The sequence below is a fragment of the Nanorana parkeri genome, unplaced genomic scaffold, assembly GCF_000935625.1.
Source record: "Nanorana parkeri isolate BGI_ZX_2015 unplaced genomic scaffold, ASM93562v1 scaffold124, whole genome shotgun sequence".
Classification (NCBI taxonomy): Eukaryota; Metazoa; Chordata; class Amphibia; order Anura; family Dicroglossidae; genus Nanorana; species Nanorana parkeri.
The window spans coordinates 1,849,827-1,864,201 of record NW_017306392.1 but is presented as its reverse complement, the minus strand read 5'-3'; the positions used below and the strand labels follow the sequence as shown (position 1 = coordinate 1,864,201).

The 14,375-nt window shown below is 45.6% G+C and overlaps 1 protein-coding gene across 1 annotated transcript in view; it reads left to right on the top strand.

Annotated features, from left to right (window-relative positions):
• The first annotated feature begins 1,987 nt into the window (after nt 1-1,987).
• PKD2 (polycystin 2, transient receptor potential cation channel) overlaps nt 1,988-14,375 on the top strand; it is a 39,775-nt gene continuing 27,387 nt past the window's right edge. The window contains exons 1-2 of the mRNA XM_018553553.1: nt 1,988-2,704; nt 6,343-6,456. Of these exons, the coding sequence (XP_018409055.1) occupies nt 2,164-2,704; nt 6,343-6,456 (655 nt within the window). The 5' untranslated portion in view covers nt 1,988-2,163. The remainder of the gene's footprint in view (nt 2,705-6,342; nt 6,457-14,375) is intronic.

The following is a 14,375-nucleotide window of genomic DNA, read 5'->3' as shown; positions in this document are numbered from 1 at the left end:
ACATAATAGACAGAATAGAACAAAAGTAGCCCCTCTTCCAGAAGGAAGGACAGTGTCAGGATGAAGTCAGAGATGATGTGAGGATCTACAGCTGAGTGATATACAAATAAGATACATTTTTGTTAATAGTTAAGGTAAGTGTAGTGTCACTTTAATAACGTACATAAAGTGTTAGTACAATTCACCTTTGTCTAGGACCATAATATTGCTCTGTACTTGAGATGTTAGGACAACAGCTATAAGAATATATTTGGTTACCCAGTTTCACTTCACACATAGGCTGCAAATGGTCAATTATCTGTATGTACATTCACCTCCTCCCTCTGTTCAGCAAAGGCTAGTTATCCTGTTGCCTAGCAACCATCCTAACAAACGATTTCTGCATCTCCCTCCCTATAAAGAATGACATCAAGCAGGCAATAAAAAGTCATTGTGAGTGATAGAAGAGTATGTAATCACACATGATATGTAGCATATGTACAAAAGTAGAAAAAAATAATCAGAAGTTCTTTCCATGTACTATTATAGCCAACGTCGGGTTCCATTCTACCAAATTCATACAGAAATCTCTGCACAGCTGAATGCGGATCTTTTTTTTTTTTTTCTACAGAAAAAAGACTTTTAAGGAAAATTTCACCTTCTGAAAAAATAATAAATGCACACGTAGAAAAAATAACAGAAAAATGTGCATTTACTATATTTATTGCATAGGAGCCAGTAAGGCATTGGCATCAAAATAGCGCTTGCAGCATTTTGATCGCACAGGACCGGATCGCAGGCATAATATGCCTTGCAATACCGTGGGGCCTGCCCCACAAAAAGCTGAGACGGCCACAATGCGTGGTGTGAACGTACCCTAATTCTGTGTGTCTGCAATTATTGGGACTCAGGGGTGTTCCTTGCCTTTTTGCCATCTGAGACCGCGGGGAAGGGGGGCAGGTGCTGGTGATGCACGGTAATGGCGGGGGGAGATCATCTCACCGCCCAGCTCTGGCCGGTGTCCCACTCAGCTCACTGACAGCACCGGTTTCCAGGAGCTTGGTGCGACGCCGGCCAGAGAGTCCCAGGTTGCTAAGAACTGGGTGGAGAGATGTGTATGGCCCAAAACCGGGGACGCTCTGGCTGGAAAGGGGGCCTCATTTGTGACTCTAACATCCCGTTCACACCAGGCTGAAATGCAGACATTAAAAAACCCTACATTCCTATGTGGACCGTTCATGCAAACGCTTTGCCTGAGATGCTCCCTGAGCTACTTTTGTCGCGCTGATTAGTGCGTTTTTCATACAGACTTCAACGAAAATGCACTGATTAGTGTTTTTTTGGGCTTTTTAAAATGCATTCCAGCACTGAAACGCCCATAAAAAATGCTTACAAAAATTGCATGCACTGAAACGCTGTCGCACTGGTATAAATGGGGCCTAAGAGATGCAGGTCTCAGGATGCCTCATTATAAGGACGACCTTGCTGGGGCTTATTTCCTAAAGCAAATGTTTTTCTGTTACAGTCATATATGAAACATGGTCACATCGCTTCCCCCCCTCCCCAGAATTTCAGGGTTCCTCTCCCCACAGGCTGGTTTACAAATTCGGTGCAGCCCTGTGTAGTTCCGCCATGGAGAAACTACAAGCCCCATCAGCAACAGCAGCAGAGGGACTTGTAGTCATTCATTCTTCCTCATCCATGTTACTGAATGTCTGTACCTCAGTATGGACATGGACAGGAGGAAGGGTCTGCAGGAGGCAGAGCATTGCACCTAAGGTTGCAAGGCTTTACAGTCTCCAATACACAAATATAACAAATGCCCATTTTGTTTTCTTTTCTGAAGTATTTTTATTACAAAAGCTGGAATTTCCCTTGAAAACTGTGAGTATAAATGGCAGGTTGCCTTATGTTGTGAAGCTCACACACAATGACATAATGGAGTCCTCCTCATAGGAAAGTTTCACAGAGTTGGTGAAGGGGGGGAGGGGCAGGGACCTGGTTGCCAAGCTTCAAGCACAGCCTTTTCCTGCTCTCCGGATAACGGGTCTGTGTAGAGAGGAAGGAGGGCGGGATTCCAGAAGGGAAACACGAAATAAAGTCACTCATCAATACAAGGAAAAAAGTTGGAGCTAAGATGGCTGCTGGACAGGGGGGCAAGGAGAGCCGCTGCCCAGCCGCAGTATGGTGAACCCCAGCCGTGTCAAGCCCCAGCCGCCCCCAGAACTGGACGGAGAGGAGAGGAAGAAGAGGAGAAAGGGCGATCTGGAGATGAAGACGGTGCCAGCCTCCTCCTCCCCCCCCAGGATGATGGAAATGGACACCATTCCCAGACAAGGGGCGCCCCCAGGGGGATCCACCCCGTCCCCTCTCTCCTCCTGTTCCCGACAGGCGTGGAGCAGGGACAATCCGGGCTTCGAAGCAGAGGAGGACGGCATGGAAGAAGAGGAGGAGGACGGAGAAGAGGGCACGGTGGTAGAGATGGATGTGGAGTGGCATCCTTCTGCAGGACATGCCCGGAGGTCTTCATCCCTGGTATCCTCCAGTAGTGGAGGCAGCACTGGCCTGGTCGGATATCACCACCATCCCAATAGTATCGGAGGACAGGGGCAGAGGGGGAGGAGGAGGAGAGGAGAGCCTGGCACTGTAACTGGCACCGCCAACCAAGGAGCTGAGCCGACTCAGGAGCTGGAAGGATGGCCAAAGATCCTGCACACTGTCCGAGGTAACTTACAGCACCACATGGGTGCTGATTGATCTGTGTACTGTAGATGTTGGTGTTCAATATTAGTTATATATTTCTCAATGTAGCTCTCTATATCTATAAGTCTCTCAATATACAGCAGTGGTGGCAACGCCAGCTGTTTTTTTTTATCTACAAATCCCTGCATCTGCCTCTGGGAGTCATGCCTGTAACTGTCAGAGTCTTCCAATGCCTCATGGGACTTGTAGTTCCACAACAGCTGGAGAACTGCAGTTGTCCACCCCTGATATACAGTATATACATAGAGAGAGAGCCAAAAGTAGGCGATCAAAAGAGGATGAGGAAAGCCAAATGTTTGTGTTGTTATGCCGGCGTTTCTGTGAGTCACAGCCCACTTTTCTCAATGGCCTTGAAAAAAGGTGGGCTCGGGCTGGCCAAAACGTTGGCATAATAACGCAAACATTTGGCTTCCCTCATCCTCCTTTGGAAGTCCTTTTGAGTGCCTATTCTATCTTTGTCTACAGTTTTTTAAACCCTGAAAAAATAAATATATATATATAATTACCTACACACACTACATTACCAAAAGTATTGGGACACCTGCCTTTACTCGCACATGAACTTTAATGGCATCCCAGTCTTAGTCCGTAGGGTTCATTATTGAGTTGGCTCACCCTTTGCAGCTATAACAGCTTCAACTCTTCTGGGAAGGATGTTCACAAGGTCTAGAAGTGTGTCTATGGGAATGTTTGACCATTCTTCCAGAAGCAGATTTGTGAAGTCAGGTGCTGATGCTGGACGAGAAGGCTTGCCTCGCAGTCTTCGCTCTAATTCATCCCAAAGGTGTTCTATCGGGTTGAGGTCAGGACTCTGTGCAGGCCAGTCAAGTTCCTCCACCCCAAACTCACTCATCCATGTCTTTATGGACCTTGCTTTGTGCACTGGTGCGCGGTAATGTTGGAACAGGGAGGGGCCATCCCCAAACTCCTCCCACAAAGTTAGGAGCATGAAATTGTCCAAAATGTCTTGGTATGCTGATGCCTTAAGAGTTTCCTTCACTGGAACTAAGGGGCCAAGCCCAACCCCTGCAAAACAACCCCCCACCATAATCCCCCTCCACCACTTGGCACAATGCAGTCAGGCAAGTACCGTTCTCCTGGCAACCGCCAAACCCAGACACGTCCATCAGATTGCCAGACAGAGAAGCGTGATTCGTCACTCCAGAGAACACGTCTCCACTTCTCTAGAGTCCAGTGGCGGTGTGCTTTACACCACTGCATCCCACGCTTTGCATTGCACTTGGTGATGTAAGGCTTGGATGCAGCTGCTCGGCCATGGAAACCCATTCCATGAAGCTCTCTACGCACTGTTGTTGTGCCAATCTGAAGGCCACACGAAGTTTGGAGGTCTGTAGCTATTTACTCTGCAGACAGTTGGTGACTTCTGCGCACTTCAGCATGCGCTGACCCTGCTCTGTCATTTTACGTGGCCTACCACTTCGTGGCTGAGTTGCTGCTGTTCCCAGTTGCTTCCACTGTGTTATAATACCACTAACAGTTGACCGTGGAATATTTAGTAGCAAGGACATTTCACGGCACACCTGAATCCAACGATTTGGAGGGGTGTCCCCAGTACTTTTGGCAATATAGTGCAGGACCATGGAGTGAAGCAACTATTTTTCTATATTGGATCATCCCCTAGACAACATTGTAGTCTACAAAAGGTGGAGTGGGAAGTGCAATTGTATTTCTTTTCTTAAAGTAGAACTCCAGGCAAGTGAAATCTTAACCCTTGCAGGGGGGCTACCCCCACACTGCAAGGGTTAGGTGCTTGTTTTGTCTAGGAAGCTAAGCAAATCAAAGTTATACTCACCTGAAGCACAATCCCGGCTGGCTCCTAGACTGCTCCCCTCAGCCTTGCTACCCCTCAGCTCCAGCAATGGACTGTCCCTCAGCGTCCTGATGTTCTATACACTGTATAGAATGTGATGACTCACAGGGCCTTAAACCACTAGAGTGGAGGGGGATTGAGGCTGGAGGCAGAGGTGTAAGAGCAAGTCAGGATCGTGGTTCAGGTGAGTATAACTTTGTTATCTTAGTTCCCTAAACAAAACGAGCACTTCACACTGGCAGTGCAGGGGTAGCCCCACTGCAAGGGTTAAGATTTGATTGCCCCGGAGTTCTGCCTCAAGCTGGCTACCCAAAGCTTGAAATTGAAACTGCGAGTGGCAGTGCTGGTTTGGAAAAAGGCAATTTTTCAGTTGACCTCTCTTATAGGAGCCAGATTGAACATTTTAGGGCAAAGGGTGACTGCAGCCAATCGGATGCAGTCACTGCTCAGGTATTCTGACAGCGTCAGGCGCCGGCTGTCTGAATACAGTAACCGCTACATAAAAATGCAACATCTGCGACATTTTTAAATCTGCTGCTGTAGCTGGTTGCAATGCTTATTTAAGCAGCGGGTGTGCCATTACCATCAGCGGCTACATTGGATGACAGGAGTGGCGATTCTGGTGCTACAAATGGCTGGGAATTTCAGCAGAACCTTCAGAGACCTTCTATTGCCTGTGAACACTAAGGAAAACATTTGTGTGGCTGCTAGAAATCGCTGCTATGAAATGGTCAGTGTGACTTGGGCATGAAGCCACCCAATCATTTCTTGGAGTCTTCTAGCAGGTACCAGCCAATGAATAACAACTGGGCGGAGCCGGCCATGACGTCCAACTAGTTGTTATTGTTTAATGACAGTTCAGCGTCATTTGGGACGCTGATCTGTCATTACAACTGGGTGAAGCCAGTCGTGAGATCACGGCTGGCTCCGCCCAGCTGTCATTTGCGGGGCTTACGGCCAGCCTTCGACAGGCTGTTCTCCCAGCTTCGGCTGTCACTTCCGTTCAGTCGAGCCAAAGCATATGCCTTTGGCTCGGCTGAGCCGCTCGGCTGCTGTACGGGCTATAGTGAATGGCCCGTACAGCAGCTCTCCCAATCGACTGAACCGAAGGGGTCCGGGCGGCACGAAGAGAGCCGAAGGAACAGCCAAAGCTACGAATGGATCCTTCGGCTCCTTCGTGAATGACCCCCTTAGTTTCACCATTCTGGGTTCTATTTATAAAAAACAAATATGCAGGGGGATTGGGCCTGCAAAACTCTGTGAATGTGCGTTCTGTGCAAATAGAGGCGGAAACGAATGTTCTTTTGTATATTTGCTTTTTAGGTCAAATGTACAGTAACAACTATGTGAAGGAGGCCTAGCAGTCCTTAGTTGTGGCTGCATTTGTTGTTTTTTTTCAGGCAATATTTCCTTTTTATTTTCACTTGGTGATTCTGCCCGTAACACACTTCCTGTATTAGGGTGACAACACAAAATCACTTTACTATGAAGGAGCTGTGTTGTCACCCTAGGCTGCTCAATCCCTATTTGGACTATAGAACACCTTCTCCTCTTCTAATTCATAATGAAGAGCAAGGCCTTCTGTAGTTCAAGGGGGAGCTGGGCAGAGCTGTTAACATTGTAGGATTTCAGTGCAGCAGAGGAAGCACTGTTGTCAGCCCACTACAGAAAGTTATGAGCTCTCTGGATTTCTGGCAGGATCAACAGTTTTGTTTTTAGCACTTACATGAACAGTGTCTTCACATGTTTCCTTTTTTCTTCTTGTACAGGTCTCTGGGGTACAAGATACACAGAAGATCGTATAACTACCAGAGAGAAATACCTGAAGAGCGTGCTCCGCGAGCTTGTCACATATGTGGTGTTTCTTATTCTCTTATGTATTTGTAAGTATAAGCTGCCAATGATCACACTACTTTAAAGAACTCCTGGAAAATCACAAACTTACCCTTGGAGTGGGGCTACCCTGCAGTGCAAGGGTTAAGTGTTTGGTTTGTTTAGGGCAGGGGTAGGCAACCTTGGCTCTCCAGATGTGCTGAAACTACAAATCCCATAAGGCATTGCAAGCCACAGACATGACTCCCAGAGGCAGAAGCATGATAGCTGGAGAACCAAGGTTGCCTACCCCTGGACTAGGGTATCCAAATAAAGCAGATTTTTTTTTTCCATGATCCTCAGTCCCTCCGGGCTGCTAGACCGGTCCCTAAAGCCTCTTCTCCCCTGGGCTCTGGTGGTCTAAGGATCACTGACATCATCATGTCTTATGCAGGTCCACTTACTTGCATTAGATGTGAGGACACCGACAGAGCGGAGGTGGAGAGAGGTGAGTGCTGACGTCTGCAGGGCCAAGGTTTAGGTTGCAATGACCCGCCTCCTGGCTTCCTGGTTGGTCAGGCTGCCTAGGCAAGTGAAATGAATATTAAAATGAAATGACATTTTACAGGGTTATTCACAAAATGGTGAAGAGTTTGGAGAAGGCCGGAGAAGTGAACAATCTAGGACAACATTTGGAAAAATTCTCCAATTCAGCTCACTTTCCAGTTCAGCTATGTTGTCCTAGATTGATCACTTCTCCTGCCTTCTCCAAACTCTTCACCATTTTGTGAATAACCCTGTAAAATTTCATTTCATTTTAATATTCATTTCACTTGCCTAGGCAGCCTGACCAACCAGGAAGCCCGGAGGCGGGTCATTGCGTGCCGCCCGGCTTCCTGACTGGTTAGGAAGCCAGTCTGGCTAGCAGAAAGTGAAACCGGTCTCCTAACCAATCAGGAGGCGGGTCATAACCCACCACCCAGCTTCCTTATTGGAAAGGAAGCCATCTCCATGCTCCCTCAGTACTGCCGGTTAGAGGGAGATCTTCCAATATCAGAGCATTTGGGCGAGTACTCACACAAATACTCGGTATCGGCACCGTTACTGATACTGGTATTGGTATCGGTGCATCCCTAGTTTATACTACCTGTATGGATGCTAGGTTGTTCTTAGGGCCCATTTACACTTCTCCATTTTGATGTGTTTCTGTAACATTCATTATATTGTGGTGCCATTCGTTCACCTCTGACGCACATGTGCTACAGCGCACTACGACACACAGTACTAACTGCTGCGAGTTGCTGTATTCTGCATCAGAAAAAATGCTGAATGTGCCCTTTTGCCTGTTTTTGTCTGTTCTGGTGCATTGGCTGCCCATTGATATTAGTTGGTTGCTTTACTGCAATGCACATTAACACACAACACAAGGTGTGTTAGGGCAATAGACCAGAACATGCTAAGTGAGAATGGGCCTTTAAAGTAATTCAGTCAAACTCAAGCATGCAAAAACAGAGTTCTTCTCTCCACTACCTAGAATTTTTAAAATTATAATCCCTGCGCTCCTGTGTGCAGCCCAACAAGTAAAATGTTTTCCTTCTTCCCTGTTCCAGCGATCTTCAATGTGCAGCCCTGCCAAAAACCTTCCCGCTGGGTCCTCTTACTGTATATGCCTCAGGGTCCTCTTCAGCACCCTTCAGGGCTCCCTCCTATTTATTCCAAAGGTACACTGCTCATTGGTTATGGCTGTGCTTGGTTAAGGCAGGCTGGCAGTGGATGTGTCGGCCTCCAAGGCTGGTGCATCCACTGCAAGCCATAGCCCAGCGCAGGTCAGCGATCGTTCCTCTTTAGTCTTTTGTTGCTAGGACCACTGGCATCATAGCAACCAATGATTTCCGTAGGGTTGCAACTAACACTTATTTTCATAATCGATTAGTTGGCCGATAATTTTTTCAAATAATCGGAAACCCCCCCCCCATCTTTTATTTAAAATAAAATACACAAATGGAATGTTACAAACAAAATTTACTTCAGAATAAAACTGCATGAAAATTTTTTGCAATCACACTGCACATTTCAGTGCAGGCGATCACACTGCAGACGGGAGGCCAGTTTGGGGTGCCACTGAAATGAATGGCACTGCAACGCACATCCTGCAACAGAATTTGTCCAGCCGAAACCAAAAAAGACTTCCCACGTTTTTTTATTTATTTTTTATAACTGTTTGTATTATATTAGACATTTTAATTAGTTTTATGGATTTAAAATAATCTGAAATGAAAACTCCAAGCCAATATAATAAACATTTTTATAACAAACTTTTTTAAAATGACACAACATTTGACAAAAAATAAAATGTGTGTGTGTGTATCTCTATCTCTAGATGTAGATGTATAAAATATAAAAGCTCAGTCATCACTTTAGAGTTAGCCATGAATATTGGCCAGAGAATTATTGCTCTCACTCTGATGAACCCGGCGATACCTGGCGTGTGTAGCACAATCGTAATTTTTCATACGTAAGTGTACCCGACTTGTGTTTCCGTTAGCATCAGCACGTTTGCGGGGTCATTCGATTAAGTCGATCAGTTGTTGCAGCCCTAGACGTCAGAGCTCCTCCTCTGCAGTCATTGGTTGCCAGGACCGCAGGGCAGTTCTAACAACCAGTGACAAATGTCTTCCCGCTGCCAGCATTATGGGAGGACGTCCATAATGCTGAGGTGTCCGTCCTCTCCTGCAGCTCCTGGTGGTGTCCCTCTTGCAGCTCCATTTCCTGCCTGTGAAGAAAACAAAAATAAGCAGGTATGAGCCACATGCTATGTGGGGACTGTAAAGGTCCGTTCACACCTTTTTGCTGTGTTATTCGCACAGTTCTGCACCTACCTGCAAGTTACAGTGTGGCAGGTACTTTGTGTTGCACGCACTACTTTTTTTAAACGGCACTGCACCACACAGCATTACAGTAACACGTAATAGGCCCTATTGGTTCGGCCCTTCCTCAACAGTCCCAGTTTCTCATGTGGCCCCTTGAAAACATTAATTGCCCACCCATGCTTACAATAACAGGGTTTATGTTAGTGGACTGATCATTGAAAAAACTCAATGAGGGGAATTTATCAAAACTGGAGCAGACAAAATCTGGAGCAGCTATGCATGACAACCAATAAGCTTCTCTCATTCATTTTCAAATCTTAACTGAACAAACTGAAGAGAGAAGCTGATTGGTTGCCATGCACAGCTACTTCAGATTTTGTCTGCTCCAGTTTTTATAAATCCCCCCCAATGTATAGTGGTCTGATTGTGTCTGCAGTCTTTGTATAGCTGAGATTCCTGCCATTTTCAAAGTCACCTGGTATGGTTAGGATGATGATGATAACACCTCCCCCCGTAATGAGTTTTTATTTTCATCAGTAAGTCATAATTTCACTTTTAATTCAAAAAGGTAGAAGATGCTTTTAACTCCTAAAAGAACTGTATTATTTTACCGGACAGTTAAGTGTATGATGTAGCTCGCCATACAAAGCAAGTTTGTTATCCATGGAAACTCCGCATGAGAAGGATTCACTAATGTTTATTGAGGTTTTTATACAATCAGTGTCATAAGAAGAATGCCATAAAAGAAACCTTTCTCCACAGTGCAGTACTGGCCATTGTCTTCCCTTGTTCTTGAAGTATGAGCATGAAGAGGAGTGTGCTTGTGTCATTTTACACTGAATCTAATGGTTTTTTAATGTGTGTTACATATATTTGTATCAGGTATAAATAGTGATGAACTTCATCAATCGGGTGTAAAGATTTTCAGGAAAGGCTTTCAGATGACATCCACAATATGTGTGGTCAGTTTAAACACTCGCATTTATATGCTCACAATATATCTGTGTTTCAAGGGACCTGGAAAAATAGAAATCTGCAAATAAAACAACAACAATGTAATATGTAGATTACATAGTATAGTTACATAGTATTTGAGTTTGTGTGTCTGTGTGATTTGTGCATGTGTGTTAACACGAGTCCCTATGTGGTCTAGAACCTCACCTCATATCCACAGTAGTGTTAGGTGAGGACAGACACGGTTCCCAGATGCGAGCAAAACGCATCGGGTTGCTCATATGTAAGTTTATAGAGAGGCAATGCTTGATCGACCTATCTCTTCCAGTCACTCAGGGAGGGAGCTTTCGGGCTACCCCAGACCAGGAGAATGTTGTTCCTGTCGTAAAATAAGAGGAGGCGGAGTAGTGTCTGAGCACTCGAGGCCAGTTCGCCAAACAGACCGAGGAGGCAGAACGCAGGATTGCAGATATTGGGGAAACCCAGGCTATCCTCCATGAAGGAAGTAACCTGCGACCAGAAGGTCTTTATGATAGGGCATGACCAAAAACAATGTAGGAAATCAGCCTCCTGGCCACATCGTTTAAAACAACGTGAGGTCAGTCGAAGGCCCAGTCTATGTAAAAGTGTGGGAGTGTAGTAGACCTGATAGAAGAATTTCATCTGTATCAGTTTGTCCTTAGAGGCTATCACAGAGGACATGTAGCTACTTTCAAAGTCTCCCCAATCGTCTCGTTTACATCTCTTATTGCATTCCTTGTAGCTCTGGAATGCCAATGCAGTTGTTATATTTTATAAATGCCAGCGTCTTTTCTTTGATGTATTGTTTTACCGTTTTATTTAGCCATGCCGGCTTAGTTCTTGATCTTCTTTTATTTTTGTTTCCAAATGGTATGAATTTTGCAATAGCATTGTGTAATGTGTTCTTAAAACAATCCCACTTCTGGTCAGTGTTAGAAATATGTTGTCCCAGTTTGTGTCGCATACTAGGTGATGCAGCTTATCAAGGTTTGCCTTTTTGAAGTTAGTGTTCCTTTCAGACCAATACACTTCTCTTTTCTGTACCCAACGTTAAAATTAATCATCCTGTGATCACTATAACCCAATGTATCCCTAACCGTTATATCTGCAACTAGGCCGGCATTATTGAAAATTAATAGATCTAGTATAGCATTCTTCCTGGCCAGGGCATCAACCATCTGATCCGAGAAATTGTCCCGTAACAGGTTCAGAAAATGGAAAACCTTTAAAGGAGAACTATGGGGTTAGGGCTTTTCCCCATAGTTCTCCTCAAGGTAACGGGAGGACACAAACATGCGTCCTCCCATCACCTTAAGCTCAGTATACCACGAGCTACAGCTCACGGTATACTGAGACGCCACAGTATACCGCGAGCAGTAGTGTCTCATCAATCAATGTCCGGATAATTGAAGTCGCCCATTATAACAACATTTCCCTGCTTCCCAACTAATTCTATTTAGGAATGTGGGTGAGCCTCCTCCTCTTCCCCTATATTCGGGGGTTTATAACACACACCCACAATTAGTGTACGACTAGCATCAGTCTTATCTAGTTCTAGCCACAAAGACTCAACACCATCGCAACCCTCTGTCATGAGGTCGTCCCGTATGTGCACAGTTGAGTGTTCTTTACATACATGCACACCCCTACTCCCCTTCTACCAACCCTGTCTCTCCTGAACAGGTTGTACCCTTGTACATTAGTTAAACTACTGGGCTACTTGTTTGGTTGCAGGCTGGCTGGCAGGCTGAGGCTGGGGAATTTTTGTGTTTTGTATCCTTGTACATTAGTTGCCCAGTCATGTGAGCTGACAAGTTTCTGTTATTCCCACTATATCGAAGTCCTCTGCGAGTAGCATAGGTTCGAACTCCTCTAGCTTGTTTGCTATACTTCTAGCATTGGTGTACATACATTTTAGTTTACTGCTAGTGGTTTGGGTTTTGATATTGCTCATTCCTGAAGCCCTACTTTCTTTATCAGACCACGGTATGGTAGATGCATTACTAATTAGATTGACTAGAGTAAGCCCTCTGTCCCCCCTTGTTTTACAACCCTCTATAGGAATTGCCCCTGTAGTTACTTGCTCTATATTTATTATATCCATTTTTATTCCCCCCCTTTTATCTAGTTTAAAAGCTCCTCCAATCTATTACCCATTTTCTCCCACAAAAGTGCTGCACCTTCCCCATTTAGATGCAGCCCATCTCTGCTGTAGAGCAAGTAACCGACTGAGAAGTCAGCCCAGTTCTCCATGAACCCAAGGCCCTCTTTCCAACACCAGTTCCAAGCACTTGTTCAGTTCTCTCAACTCTCTCTGGAGTGGCTTGTGGCATCGGTAGTATCTCAGAAAATACTACCGTGGAGGTCCTTTTCTTCAACCTAGCAACCGTTAACATTTTTTTTTTAGGACACTCCATCTGCCTCTAACTTTGTCATTGGTGCCAATATGTACCATGACAGCAGGGTCATTCCCAACCTTATCCACTAACCTGTCCATCTGTTCCGCCATGTGTCAAACACAAGCCCCTGGTAAGCAACCGACTGTTCGACGCTCACGGTGACAGATTACCATTTCTGTCTCTGATAATTAAGTCCCCCACCACCAATATCTCTCTTGTCTCTCCATCCTGCACCCATCCTTACTGGAGCAGTCAATCCCCCTACGGATAGGGGAAGCGTCCTTCTCCAGCAATGGCATATTTATTGGGGTGTATTAACTCACGACTGGCCTGTCTCGCACTCTTCCCTCTGCCCCACCTTCTAACAGTAACCCAGCTACCCACCTCAGGATCCTGCTCCTCCAAACCCCCCCTCCTCCTCTATAACACCCTTCACCAGAACCTGATGAGTCAGATCCAGACTCCTTTCCATGTTGGTTATGCTCCTCAGTGTTGTCAGTTTGTTGTTGAGTAAGATGTGCACCGGGTAGCACACCCACTCATGGAAGACGTTTTATTTATTTTTTATATATATTTATTTAATTCAGGACCAAATATAACCCAAAATAACCTCCAGCAATTCCCCAGCAAATTAATACTACCAATTATTATTATTATTAACAGTTATTACCACAGTAATTCCTCAGCAGATTAATACCCCCAATGCTAGTCTTTAGATTTGTCCTTCGATTTGGTGGCTGGATTAGTTTTCTTTTTTCAGGCTAGAACCATTTTCTGCAAGTACAGAAAATACCTGTTTTTCTTGCCAAAAATGCAATGCCCTTGTTGCTTCCTGTGAATTGAACTGAAAGCATAAACAAGCTATCTTCTGTAAACTGTAACTTTCCGACATAGCGATAAAGAGACTTTGCATTTTGTACAAAATGTGTTTGTACTCCAAATCAGGAGAGTAGCCTAAGGTGACAACCATGACTCCTCAATAGATACAGCAGAGAAGCGAGCGTAGCCACTCTAGGACCGCAAGTGTGACATCTAATTGTGCTGGAACACACTAGAAGTGGTGTGAACAAGCCCTCAAGGAGCATTGGCTACCTGGCTCCTGGGATTTGTCCAGACCTGGAATAGATACAGTACATATAATGGGTTGAATTTATCAATGTTGCCATATCATGAGTGTCTCTTTAACTGTTGCATCCTTGATTTCTAGTGCATATAGCAACAGATGTATTATTCTGGTTCATTTCTAAATGCCTTCATAAGGAGAATTGTCTCTAAACTGTCACAAGCTTGCTTGGAACCTTCAGGATATCCGCTTAAAGGAGAACTATGAGATGAGTGATTTCCACTCGCCTCATAGTTCTAGCCGACCTGTGACAATGAGACTGTCACAGGTCGGCTCAGTAGATCGGGAGGTGAGCGAACACATACCAGGTTCGCTCACCTCTCGATCCTGTCACGGCTCTCTGCCGTGACAGGGGGAGGGGCTGGATTCCCCTCTCCCCGCTCCGATCTGCCAGCGCTGACTGGCGGAACGGACGGGGGAGGGGGCGGGTACAGCTGGCTCTGCCTCTAGATAGGCAGAGCCAGCTGTCAGTCACGCAGCTGGGCGGATCCAGACATCGATGTCGGTATCCGCTCTGGCTGCGGCGTCTCAGTATACCGCAAGCTGTAGCTCGCGGTATACTGAGCCTAGGGTGACGGGAGGACGCTAGTTTGTGTCCTCCCGTTACCCTAAGGAGAACTATG